At 45.6% G+C, this 13,902-nt stretch overlaps 1 protein-coding gene across 10 annotated transcripts in view; it reads right to left on the bottom strand.

The window, feature by feature from the left end:
• AKAP8L (A-kinase anchoring protein 8 like) overlaps nt 1-12,048 on the bottom strand; it is a 30,870-nt gene extending 18,822 nt beyond the window's left edge. For 8 of the 10 annotated variants that reach the window (XR_011256943.1, XR_011256941.1, XR_011256942.1 and 5 more), the window contains exons 1-4: nt 11,815-12,048; nt 6,483-6,557; nt 1,966-1,998; nt 1,440-1,680 (exon numbers count right to left, since the gene is read on the bottom strand). Coding sequence is in view for 6 of the 10 variants with exons in the window: in XM_069589199.1 (XP_069445300.1) it covers nt 1,440-1,680; nt 1,966-1,998; nt 6,483-6,557; nt 11,815-11,827 (362 nt within the window). In the remaining 4 variants the exon portion in view is untranslated. The remainder of the gene's footprint in view (nt 1-1,439; nt 1,681-1,965; nt 1,999-6,482; nt 6,558-11,814) is intronic. The other 2 variants (XM_069589200.1, XM_069589201.1) reach the window with 2 other exon arrangements.
• Nucleotides 12,049-13,902: the final 1,854 nt, after the last annotated feature.

Below are 13,902 nucleotides of genomic sequence, written 5' to 3'. Positions count from 1 at the left end.
CACCCCGCAATACATGGGCAATCCAGCGCATCAGTGTTTTGTTCACTGGGGCTGGTAACATCCACAGGAAGCCTCAAACCCCCTCATCACTGAAAACTAAAAAGAATACAGAACATTTGCCAGCAAAGACACTGCAAGCTTGCCCAATGACAAGAACACAACTCTTATGAGCTCATATCATCCCTGGTGCCCAGGACAGCCTACACAGCAAGTGGGAAGGCAAGCCAGATGTTCTGACTGTGGAATCAGAGACAGCTGTTCTAACCTTGGCTGCAGCCCACAGGCCCAGGCCCCACATGTCTCTTTGCCAAAGCTGGGTAGTTAAGAAGCACCAGCACCATGAAAGAAGAGGCCAGGGTGACCCAACTGCCACTCTGTCTCTGAACCCTGCTTTCCAGCTTTAGGTTGCTGCAAGACGGTACACAGGCAGCTGGCACCAGCAGCAATGTCAGCCCAACCACCCCCCCACAACCACTGCTCCGCCATCTGGCAGCCTCAGATCCAACACAATTGACTATCAGGCAAAAGGAGAGGGGATGTGCTGGGCCTCCCCCAATACTTTCTGCTTGCTAGAGAGCCCATGCAAGCAGAAGTCTCCTTGGCACCCTCGGCCCTAGTGCTCCTGGGGCCTCACTTGGCCCTATCAGTGTCTGGCCAGACCCCTCCTTACTCTCTCCCATCTGTCAACTGGAGCCATTAGGCCACTTCACTCAATCCCGTGGTAGAAATACATGTGCCCTTCTCACTGAAACCTCTCACTAGGGCACAGAACTCCTGGGCCAGCACCAGATCAGACAAGGACAAATCTGAAGGCAGATCTGAGTGGAATACCTAGCTCCTGTGTGCCTCTGGGCAAGAGGTACAACCCACAGGCGCTTCACTTTCCTCATCTACAAAGTGAGGACATCAACAGCTCCCCACAGGGGCACTTCTGAGGCTCAACAGCTACACACTGATTAGGCACCGAAGGGTGGCCAGGATGTGCCCCCATCTTTCCCGTGCCTTATGTGGGATGGCCCAGCTCACGGTGCTCACCCCATCCTTCATACACAACCGAAATGGTCCTGCCCTGACAGAGTGCAGGGTGCAAAGTATTGCAAGGACTTCAAATGGCTGTCTCCAGAGGGAAGAGTCATTCAACAATGACCCTGAGAAGAGCCACTCAGAGGTCACAGTGAAACCAGCCAAGAGTGGGCTTGCTCGGCCCTCTGCAAGCTGGAAAAGAGGCTCACCACCAGACAATGGGTGAGGATGGAGGGAAGACGGGACACAAGCCAGAGACGGAATGTGAAACAGACCCTACAGTCTCTGGGAAGCCCCAGCAGTATGGCAAAGAAGGAAAAAGCAGACAGATGTAACAGGAAGTTCAGAAGGGGAGACTACCAGGGGCCAGGGGGTGACCCTGCAAAGCCTCCGCCCCTAGGCTGGTGCCCACTCACCTTTCTCCACCTGAGCCGTACACGCCTCCTTGTATCATGTCTGTCTCCAAATGCGGCACCATATCTAAGCGTTGGTTAATTCTGGACAAAACGGAATCAGCACTGGCACTACCCATGGCACTAGGGTTTGCATTTGTGTCAGAGTTAGGCATTTCCCAAGAGTTTGAAGTGGCCATACCATACCCATAGTTGGTGGTGTTATCCTGGCCATAGCCATAGCCATAACCATAGTTCTCGTAGCCTGCAATGATGGAGACAGAAAGACAGACAGACAAGATGGAGGGGGCGAGGAGAGACAGACAAACACAGAGACAAGGACACCTTTGGTCACAGAGACAAGCCTGGATCTTAGCCACCCAAGGCTGGATGGGCCCAGCCTTCTGGGAAGGAACAGCCAGCCCCAGGGCACCTCGGACCCCCAAAGGCAAGCCCCATCCTGAAACCTTGGTTAAGCTGCACAGTGGCAGAAAGACTCAACCAGTCCAATCCCAGGAGAGAGAAGAGTGATCATGGGAATAATACTTGCCTCTGTTTGTCCCAGAGTTCCAAGTTCCATATCCTACAAAAAAGTAAAAGGGCAATTATATCTATAATTGCTTACAGTACGATGAAAGCCTAATTCCGGCATAAAAACAATGATTCCTAGAACCTGAGCGGTTATAGGAGGCCGAACCTCCCCTAACTGAGAAGCCTTGAGCTTGAGAGCACTATATAACTGACCCAGGCCACGTGCTGCCCTGGTGCCCGATCTTTCATGGGTCTGACCATCTGCTATTTAAGGAACCCCCCCACTCCTAACACTCTCAGGGAAGGAATTTGGCTTCTATATGGCTTCTGCAATAAGTCAGAATTGGAAGATTATTCTGGCCCTTGGCTTAGCACCAATCAGAGGAAGAGTCAAGCAGTTCTGGTGCCTCACACTGATTCCACGCTGTAAAAGAAGCTCAGCAAAGAGCTCATATCCACTCCAAAATCCTGTCAATCAGATCACCCAACAAAGCCATCTGGAGCAGAGAAAATAACCACCCTACTCCCTCAAATGTCTGCCTTAACAGGGAGAACTATCAAGCCATTGAATTGTGTGAGTGTGCTGTGCTGGAACACATAAGCAGAGGGAAACACAGGACGCCACTCTTGAGAAGAGCTGATGAAAATACAATTTGGATTATAAACTAAATGTACTTTGGATTTTATTACAGCACATAAGAAAAAGTCTTTCCTTCGAAAACATAAAGCCATTGAAAACTGACCAAGTGCAAACTCTGAGTCGAGCATGATTCTTTCCCAAGGAAATGCATGAGAACAGGCAACCACTTTCCCAGTGTCTCTGGTGGGACCTCAGAGTTATCTCCTATTCCACAATGTCTACCTTGCAGACAGACAGGTCATACTCGTCCCAGAACAGAGAGAGGACCAAACCTCAGCGAGAGGGCAGCGTGATAAACAACAGAATCCAGCCATAGGAAGGCAAGAGTGCATACACTGAGAAGATGAATCAGAGTGAACATGCGTGGGGGCAAGCTGAGATCCTATACTCAAGTTTCCCCTCGATCTACTGCACAAATGAATAGGGAGACACTGGAAACCAGCAAGGACCTGGAGTTGAACACTAATGAACTGTGGGACATGCTAGAGCTCACAAAGTGAAAATCCTCTACAGCTGGGGAAACCAAAGCAGGGGCTTCTCATTCATTTGTTTATTCAATGATTATCATGCTCAGAGCACACAGAACAGAGGCTGGCAGTCCCAGGCACTCCTCAGGCCCAGAGCACTGTGTGGTAAAGCAGACCCTAAATAATTAGAGAGCAGCAAGGGACAGCAGGTGGAGATCATGCAAGGAGTGAGTGGTGAATGAGGCATTCAAACAGGCAAGAAGAGTGGCTGGCACAGCCGCACAAGGAATAATGTACACTTAGTCCCAGCAGCTAAAAGGGTCTGGCCACGTGGCTGTCTGCAACCAGGACGGTGGACACTGGCTATTCAAAAAGAGACAGGACTGGGAGACAAAGGCAGCCCATCGAGGCTATGCCTGAGTCCCGAATACGGTGTCCCTGCCCCACTCCAGGCTTCCACTACTGAGCACTTGCCAGAACAGCGAAGAAGCACAAAGAAAGGAAGCAGCAGTAGGCATAACTCTGAGCACAAGCACAGGCTGGTGGTTCCTATGATGGCGGCAGGCAAGCACTCTCTATGTGTTACCTGCTATGCCTAGAGCAACCCTGGTGGGCTCCCCAGCCAGATCCCCTCAGGGGAAATCTTTGTCTACACTGTGTTCTTTGGTGACTCCCTTGCAAAAGAACACTGGAATTCACTTCATCTCCACAGAGGAGATGAGACCATAGTTGACAGAGTATTTTAAGAATGTAATTTGTTTTTAAAAAGGAAACCAAAATAAGAAAGAAGAAAAAAAAGTAAAGAAAAGGAGCTGGTTGTAGCAAATATTTAAAGAGCAAAAAATAGAAAACCATGTAAATGTTTGACTTTAAGGTAATAGTTAATCACATTATGGTCAGCCTACTCAGTGATATCACATAGGCATCAAAAAAATAAACTACTAGGCCTTTTGCTGCACAAGGAAATGCTCTAACAGCACAACAAAACATTAATTCTAGCTACCTGTAAGATATGCAACTACCTAAAATAACTATGCTGACAGGTATAGATGGTGGGACCTTGGCTGACTGTTTTTCAAAATGTTATTTAAATGCTGTTATATTAGTCTTACAATTTAAGCCAGAAGTAAAACTATTCCTTCAAAACATGATGTAAAACTTCTCAAAAAAAAAAAAAAAAAACTACACAAAAAAAGTTACTAGTGGAAAAAAAGTTAACTTGTAAATAAGTGAGCTTAGCAAGGCTTATTACAAGGTCAACATACAAAAAGAAAAAAAAATCAAATTTCTACATAACAGCAATGAACAATAGGAAACTGAATTTTTGAAAACTATCATATCTCATACCATTAAAGACATGAAATGCTTAGCTGTAAACTGAACAAAATATGTGCAAGATTTGTGTGCAAAAACGACAAAATACTTAAAAATGAAGTGACATACTGTGTTCACATATTTTAAGGCTTAATACTATTAAGATTTCAATTCTCCCAAACTACAGATTCAAGACCATTCCACTCCAAATCTCAGGAGGAATTTTTATAGAAATTGACAAACTGATTCTAAAATTTATACATACAAGCTAAGGAACAAGAATATCCAAGTCAATTTTGGAAAAAGAATAAACCTAGAGGACTTATATTCACAAACTTCAAGACTGACTATAGTGATCAAGACAGTAAGGTACTAGAGGAAACTTAGGACATGCAAATCAATGAAACAGAATTAGAATCCAGATACAGACCTACACATATACATTCAATTAATTTTCAACAAAGATAACGAAGAATCTTGACCTATATTGTATACCTGGTAGAAATATTAACTCAAAATCACAAAATAAATGTAAAACCTAAGACTATGAAGTGCTTAAAAGAAAATCTTTGTGACCTTGGGTTAAGTATAAATTTCCCAGTAACAACTGGGGGGACTTCCCTGGTGATCCAGTGGTTGAGAATCTGCCTTCCAAAGCAAGCAGGGGACTTGGGTTCAAACCCTGGTCAGGCAACTAAGCTCTAGAGTCATAACTAGAGAGGCCCATGTGCTACAATTACTGAGCCCATGCACGCTAGAGCCTGTGTTCTACAGCGAGAGAAACATCTTGCAACTAGAGAAGCTCCTGTGCTGCAATGAAGAATCGGTGCAAAAAAACAAAACAAAACCAAGATTGGGATTTCCCTGGCAGTCCAGTGGTTAAGAGCCAAGTTCAATCTCTGGTCAGGGAATTAAGATTCCACATGCCACACAGCACAGCTGAAAGACTTTTAAAACAAACAAAAATAAAAGACTGATGAACTGGACTTCACCAAAATGAAGAATTTGTGTTCTTCAAAAGACACTATCAAGAGAACAAATAGATAAGTCCCAGCCTGAGAGAAAATATTTGCAAATGACACATCTTATGAAATGTTTTGGACTAGAATATATAAACCTGAGAGAAAATGGTTCAAAAAAGATGTGTAATTTGGAATTATGTCTAATGAAAAGGGTTGAGGCAGGGAGGGCAGGACAGAGAAGCCATGCAAACAAAGTTTCTCCTCCTTATGAACTATTTGATACCTCCTTACTCATTTTCAGAACATTTTTTTAAGTCTCTCTCTCCCCTGGGACAATCTGACAATCCTTTAGGGAGTTTTACTTATTTCCACTTAATCCGTGACTCCTGAGAGAATGTGACTGTGTAGACTCAGTCTTTCCCTAGACCTTGGCAGTATAACCAATTACCCATCTCAATAATCAAGGCAAAACCTTTTGAAGAAAGCTCCTTCATGACAGAGAACTAGGGTCACGGTCACAAATCACGGAGAAACAGCTTTACTGGCAGTTTTGGACTGCTGAGAGATACCAAAAGAATATCTATGGATCCTTCTGAATTAGAGATTCAGTGTGTCTGTCCACAATTGAGAAAGCAATGAGAAACTTTCTCTCAACCCTGTGTGGGAGGAACCTACCAGCCTGACTGTGTCTCTAAAAGCCATCTAGATTCAGACAGGTAGCCTCTCCTACACTGGAATCTCATGCACTACCCAGGGGTTAAGTTAATGGCTTGGTTTCTGCTCACACCAATCCTTTGGACTTTGATTGGCCACTCTCCTCCCCAGACCCTCCCTTGAGGGGATTTTCTGAACCTACACCTTTGTCACAGGCCACAAGTACTTGTAACAGTTTGTCAAAGGGTCAAAGGAACCAATCATATACAGCCAAGAACTCCAGCTTGCTCAATAACAGACATCTTTCCCACAATTGCCCCCAAAGGGCAATTCTAACCCCCCGTAGCTATTCTAAGAGCCCACCGTACCATTTCATACAAGTTTGCATTTGGAAACGACAGTGTGACAGCAATGTTAAAGGCAACTAATAAACCAGTGGATTGCTCCGCCACTGGAGAGCAGAGCACACACCCTCCAGTTCCCAGGGGCCCACACTTACCATAATCACAGGTGGGCTGGGCGCTTGTGTCTGAGTACGTCGACTGCAAAGTGGTTTCAGATCCCTGGACAAAGCCTAAATATACGTACAGTGTGGTTAATTTCTCCAAATAAGCCACATGAAAATGACCTAAGACTACCCGTCAGTGGAGACTGCCTGGCAGACCCTCCCCTCACTGGAAAGCCACCAAAACTTTTGGTTTCTGAACACCTCCAGAACATATCAACCAAAGGAAAGGCAGGCTATATTTAACTTGTTATGTCAGAAGAATTGGATAAACATTTTTAAACCTTTAAACCAGTACCCTGTTTTGATAAATGGGTACCCAAATGATTCAGGTAAATGAAGAAAACGTTTATATCAAATCACTGAAAGGTGAGCACTGAAAGGTGAGCTCCAAATCAAAAAACAATGGGGGTTAATTTTGAACAATGTTAAGGTAAATAATACCTATTCCATTCCCCCAAATCTAAAGCTTATATATATTTTTCATTTTCCCATTAAAAAAAAAAAGTGTATTACAATTACCTCTTAAATGTAATTACTTGGGGTTAGCATGTTTACATGGAACAAGCATTACAGATTATATGTATAATTTCCAATCTTCTCAAATCTTATACTATTTCTCAACTTCTAATGAATTAGTAACAAGTAAGGAAAATCTGAACTTCTACCAGAAACTACTGGTCTCAAATGCTGATTATCTTTTAATCTACACTTTTAAAACACTGTTTAAGTGATTTGCCCTTAGCACTGAAATTATGATAGACACCATAAGAGGCAACATTTGCCTGTTCCCGTCAAGATCCAACTCATGACCTAAAAATTAAAGCCAGCACCTCCAGTAGCTTGCTGACAATAAAACCATACACCAAGTGCCTTTCCCTGGGCAGGCATTCAAGTATTTGTTGACACTCTTTCTAGTTCTCTTTTTTTTCCAGTTCATTTCTTAAGACCATAGCAGCAAATAGGACAGCAACAGCAGCCAACACTGAACAAGTGTTTTTCCTGCAGGGTGCTAAGAGGTTCATCTGCATTATTTCGCTTCATCCTCACCACAGCCAACAAAAGGGACAGGGTCAAGATCCCTTACCCTGCCAATTCCAAAGTCCAAAAAAGTCTGAAAACCAAGTGTTTTCGTCAAATGTGGTGTCAACATGCATTCTGGGAAAAACTGACCCATGAGGACATTCTTTATCTTTCTTCATTTAATTACAAGGTGCTGCCCCAAACCCCTGGAGAAGGCAATGGCACCCAACTCCAGGACTCTTGCCTGGAAAATCCCATGGACGCAGAAGCCTGGTAGGCTGCAGTCCATGGGGTTGCTAAGAGTCAGACAGGACTGAGTGACTTCACTTTCACTTTTCACTTTCATGCATTGGAGAAGGAAATGGCAACCCACTCCAGTGTTCTTGCCTGGAGAATCCCAGGGACAGGGGAGCCTGGTGGGCTGCCATCTGTGGGGTCGCACAGAGTCAGACATGACTGAAGCGACTCAGCAGCAGCGGCAGCCCCAAACCCCACTGCAGGTGTCGTGCAATGTCCTTTGAAGCTAGAATTCCAAAACACACCCAGCTCCAAGGGTTTCAAACAAAGAACAGTGGATCCACACTTTACTTCCCAGAGGAGGGAACTGAAACTGGGCACTGGGGAATAAGAGAGCTGGTGACAGAAGCATATAAATCCAACATTTCCTATATTCCCTAATTAAACAGGGCACACGGAATGGATTTCCTCCAGGGATCCAGGATCTTCCTGAGATGCCCAAACTGTAACCCTGATAATACATAAAAAACATCGAAAGTAATCTAAAGAAGGTTCACCTGTGGGGAAGGCTCCCAATATAAGTACCACCTTACATTGGCCTTTTCCACTGTTTGCTCAACTAGCTTCTGGAAACCTGTTTGTTCAGCAATAGTGCCACTTGCAAAACAACTCTAGACTTTAGGTAATATGGCCTGAAGGTACTGCAGCTGCAACTAGAACCTACCACAGGCTAACAGGAATACATACTGGAACACAGTATTAAAGCTATCGAGCAAAAGATCTATGCATATTCAGGGGAGAGGGCCCTGATTCTTCCTTGAGAAAAAGAAAAGATAATTCATCAATGCATCAAACCTTCAGAGTTCAAAGGCAAACTCAGCTCGTTCTGTCCTCTCTACATTAATATCCTGCGCCACAACACTGCCCCCAGGGCAGGACCTTCTTTAGCCAGTTATGCTCCAATTATGAACCAATTCTTATCTGGCTGAGGATCGATCTTGTCTTAGTTCAATTTTTCAGCTTGACTAAGTTCTGAATGAAAAAATAAGCTCTGAGTGAAAAAATAAAATAAGCAAATTTTTGGTCCTATAAATTGAAAGGTGAGACAATGTGTTTATAACTGTGTATCACAGCCCCTCCATCTTGGCCAGCCTCTCTGGTATCTTTTTTTGCTCAAAAACACACAAAGCTTCTCAATTTTATTATTTTCCTTCTTTTTTTTAGAAGGGGATTCTTTGAAGAAATAATAGTAAGTGACAAAAACTGGAAGACAATAGGAAAGAGGTTAGGTTGCCGCCAACCTCTACTATCCAGTGAAAATCAGCCTCCAAGATGGCCTCCAACGATTCTTGCCTTCTGACACCATGTTGTCTCTTCCCAAATAAAAGGAGGCAGTTTGATCGAAAAGATATTGCAGAAATGACCCAGTGCAACTTCTGAGGCGTCCACCTTATTCTTTCTCAGATTATTCACTCTTACTATAAGCTAGCATATAGTAAGGACCCTCTAGTAGGCCTGTGGAGAGCTCCAGGTAGTATAGAAATCAACAGCCAGCATCAACCTGTCAGGCACATTAGTCTGAGTCACCTTCAGCCCAAGTTCAGCCTTCAGATGACTAAGGTCCCAACTAACATCCAAAATGTAACCTTATGAGAAATCCCAAGTCAGAGCCACCCCGCTAAACCACCTGTGCATTTCTAACGCAGAGAAAATATATGAGATGATGAATGGTCCTATAAAAAGACTGGTAGCATTTCAGACCTTTGTTTAAAGATCTGATTCTGGATTTTTTGTCCTATATTTCCACTGCTCCTATCTTCCTCCCCTTAGTGGTAGAGACAGAACTTTCTTTCTCAAGTATACATAAAAAAATTAGGTTAAAAAAGTAGATAAGTTATCAAAAAGATACATTTTAAATCACCTTCTACCTTACTACTAAGGGCAACATTTGCTTTAAGGCCTCCAGAAATTCTCCTTAAAGGCAAAGAGTTATCTAAAATGTGACATAAAATGCCTGACATTCATTCATTTATTTATTTATGACAGCACCTCCTGACATGTGGGGTCTTAGTTCCCCCATCAGGAACTGAACCAGTGTCCCTACAGTGGAATCTTAACCATTGGATTGCCAGGGAAATCCTTACATGCCTCTGACTTAAGTGGCCTGCTTCTTAAAAGGAAAATCACACATTATAAAGCGACTGTGGTTTTCAGTTGGTCAAGATCAAGGGAAAACTAATCATAACCTCATTAGCTTGGCTACCTCACTGCCAACTCAAACACAGAATTACAGCCTACAAGATATGGAGCTGATATTCAAACATGACCATCTGTGACCTCTATACATTAGTTTCCTTGTCTATGAAATTAAATGGATCATTATTAAGCTACCCCACAGCACCCAACCAGTCATCCCCTGGTTTCTTCAGCAGTCCTGTCCCTAATAACCACAGAACTGTCTTCCAGTTCTTGATAAGATTTGGTGAAATAGATCAGTTTTCAATTTCAGTTATGTTAGTATCAACCAGACTGACTTCCCTGGTGAACCAGAAAAGGTACACAAAGGCTAGGGCAGGGTTGCTCAACCTTGGCACTACTGATGTTTGAGGCCAGATAATTCTTCAGGGTGGGGCCACCCTTTGCACTATAGCATGTTTTTAGCAGCATTCCTGGCCTCTATCCACTAGATGCACAAGTAGCAACTCCCACCCCAAGAAATGACAACCGAATCCCACGCTCCAAACTTTGCCAATGTCCCCTGGAGGGCAAACTTGCCCTTGGTTGAGAACCACTGGGCTAAGGGATGGTTGCTTAAAAAAACTGGAGTTCTTGCCAAGCTCCTGACCTGGAGGAGGGAGAGCTAACACTACCTTCTCGTCTAAGGGTGCCTATGGAGCAGCCCCAGAGGCTCAGATTCCACTCTCAGTCCTAAACATTCCAAGCAGAATGCAGCTTACCCAGCAACCACACAAGCTTAAGCCCTGTTAACAAGGGAAGCTCTTGGCTGAGAAGCCTCTTCAGTTATTCCGAAAGCAGTCCCAGGCCAGCCTTTGAATTCATTCAGGGATGATTTGTAATCACCCAGGCATATCCTATGGCTCCCTCTCTAATCTCATCATCCCCTCCCTCCCCTTAGCTCAAGACCCACTGATCACCTCGGGCTGATCGTAACACACCAGGCAGCTCCTGTCACTAGGTCTTTATATCGAGGGCCCCCTTGGCCAGATATCCCTAACTCCCACGTTCCATTCAGGTCTCTGCTCAAATGCTCAATGCTCTCCAGAGGTCCCCAACCACCCCACTTAATAGAACAAGGTCCTCAGGGTACTGACTACTCCACAACACATACTACGTTCGTTTCCCGATTAGGGTCTGCCCTACTCTATAAAACACTTGAGGAATTCCCGTCAGTATGTCAGTGTCTATTCAACCCCAGACTCCACGATGAATTTGACAGTTGTGGAATGAGTTAACACGGAAGCCAGCCATTCTTCACACGGCTCAGTCCCTAAGGACGCGAGGTTCCCCACTCGGCCCAGACGCTTCATGTATTTATTCACTCACACCCCCGCTCCAAGGAGGGGCTGGCGCCTCTCCCAGCCTGGGGCAGGTAAAGGCGAGGGGGGGCGGGGTGCGGGCAACCGCGGTGTTTGCAGGGAAACTGCAAGGGGGACAATGGCGACAGCGGCCGAGTCCGCAGATCGACCTGAAGGGCCGAGGCCTGAGAAAGGGCGACCCGAGGCGATGAGGGCCCAGGGGGCCGGGCCAGGAACGGAGGCGAGAACTCAGGTGCCGAAATCAAGGCCCACCGACACAGGGGACAGAAGCCAAAACTTCGGGCGGTAGGGAGCCGGGACCCGAGGTGGCCAGCACAGAGTACTGAGACGCCAAGGCGTGAGGGGCGCGCTACTGAGGCGACGGGACCCCGGCGCCATTTTGTGACCGCAGAGAGGGCAGTGTCCAAGCCCCGTGGGAGGCACGGACGAGCCCGGCGCGGCTCCGGCACATCCCTATCCCTCTCCACCGGGAGCCCGACCCCTCTCCTCACCAACCCTGCCGGGCCCACCTGTGTAGCTCATGGCAGCAGCGAAGACTGCACCCGAAAATTCCTGCAGCTGCTCCACGCGTCGAACGTCGCCGCGTTAGCGGAGACAATCCCCTGAGCCCCTTCCACACACAACTAAGCCCCGCCTCTCGACAGCATTGGCTCACGCCGGACCCTGGCTTCACGCCTGTTGGATAGCCTCGCTGTCCATCTCTGAGCCTCCTTAGGCCCGCGGCTGACGGCCCTGCCAATCTCACGCGAGCCCCACCCTAAATCCCGCCTCCCGTTATTTTGAGATAATGCGGATTGGCTTAGAGGAGACCGCCTGGAGGTGGACTCCCGCAGAGTTCGAAGGGGCGGAGCTGTTCACTACGGAAAGACCTGAGGCCCAAGAATGGCCAGGCGGGAAAGGCCTGTGCCCTGGAGGCCCGCCAGAGGGAGCTGGGTCTACAAGGCAGGACACTCCTCCAGTCCCGGCTTTGCCACGGGGATGTTGTGCCAGTCTACGCTCTTTCCTAACTTCCCTGGCCTTCAGCTCCAAAACGAACAAGGTAAAGCCATGTTGGAATGAAAATTACAGCTAAGTGCCAAGCAAGATACTGGGCACAGTTTCAAATATGTGAAATAACATATGTGAAGAATTCAGTCCGATGCCGGGTGATCTAAAGAAATGTTACATTTTGTTATACACCGTTACATAAAGATAACATATACAGCACGTTTATATCATTATATGTAATAAATATATTTGTATTATTTCAAATACTCTGTGAGGAAGTTTGTTATTTTTTTTTTTTAACTCCCATTTAAATAGATGAGAAAACTGAAGCTTGAAATTCATGACTTGCTCAGGGTCCTTGACACTTAAGTGTTAAAGCTGGAACTACCCACTCTAAACCCTTCTCAGTTTGTTCTGGACTTTAGAGATCCTACAGTAAGAAGCCCAGCCAGGCTCCAGCGCTGTGTCCTCAGCAGCCTCTTTGGATGTGTCCACTGTCAGAACCAGCTCATAGCTGCTAAGAAACGACTTGAGGGAGCTGCAGACACTGAAAATTGTGCTTAATGTGTTTGTGAAAGTTCATCAAGCTGGGTGACTTGTACTTTTTTGTTTTAAAGTATGCCACTACTGACTTTTTGATATTAATCTCTCATTTCAGTGGCACTTTTAAAAGTCCGTATCCTTCAGAGAAATATGCTGAAACATTAACAGATTGATTGGTCTGATGACTGTAATTCATATGGAGGAGAGGACATGAAGGGGCTGTAACTGAAGAGACTGGTTATGAGTTTACAACTGATGAGTAGGTGACAGTTCATTTTACTATTCCACTTTTGTGTGATTAGAATTCTCCGTGAAAAGCTTTAGCAACTCCTCCAACCCTGGGCCTATGCAAAACTTGCTGCCACGTGAGCCAAAGCTCACAATGCATTGAAAAACTCCACATATGAAGTACATAAAATTCTGCCTCATGTGCACTCCAGTTGTGGGGCTCATTTCAGTGTCACCCTCAGGGATACCTGCCTGCCGTCCAAACTAAGGCATAGCCCCAGGCTTCCTTCATGGCCTGTGCCACAGCCATATTTCACCCTCATATGTTGACTTCACTAATATCTAATGCACTGCCTCTGAGACAAGTAGAACTGCTTACGAGAAGGGATGTGATCACAAGTTTTAGGAAAAGATCCCTCTGTAGCAAGAACAGCATTCAACCCTTTCAAGGGCTGGCCCTTATCATGGCACCACTGCAGGTGGTGTAGGACCTCCTACTTTCAAAATTCTTGTATCAGTTCAGTTCAGTCACTAGTTTGAACTTTTCCTTTACATCCAGCTTACATCACTTTTAAAAACTAATATATTAGTTTTTAAAAAAAAAAACGCTGAAAGAGGTGGTGCCTTTGGGTCAGGTCTCATTCTGAGAGAGGCTCTGCCACTGCTACTGCTAAGTCACTTCAGTCGCGTCCGACTCTGTGTGACCCCATAGACGGCAGCCCATCAGGCTGCCCCATCCCTGGGACTCTCCAGGCAAGAACACTGGAGTGGGTTGCCATTTCCTTCTCCAATGCATGAAAGTGAAAAGTGAAAGTGAAGTCGCTCAGTTGTGTCCGATT

This window comes from Ovis canadensis, chromosome 5, assembly GCF_042477335.2.
Source record: "Ovis canadensis isolate MfBH-ARS-UI-01 breed Bighorn chromosome 5, ARS-UI_OviCan_v2, whole genome shotgun sequence".
NCBI classification, from domain to species: Eukaryota; Metazoa; Chordata; class Mammalia; order Artiodactyla; family Bovidae; genus Ovis; species Ovis canadensis.
Note: the sequence above shows the minus strand (reverse complement) of the source record. Positions and strands in the feature narration are given on the sequence as shown.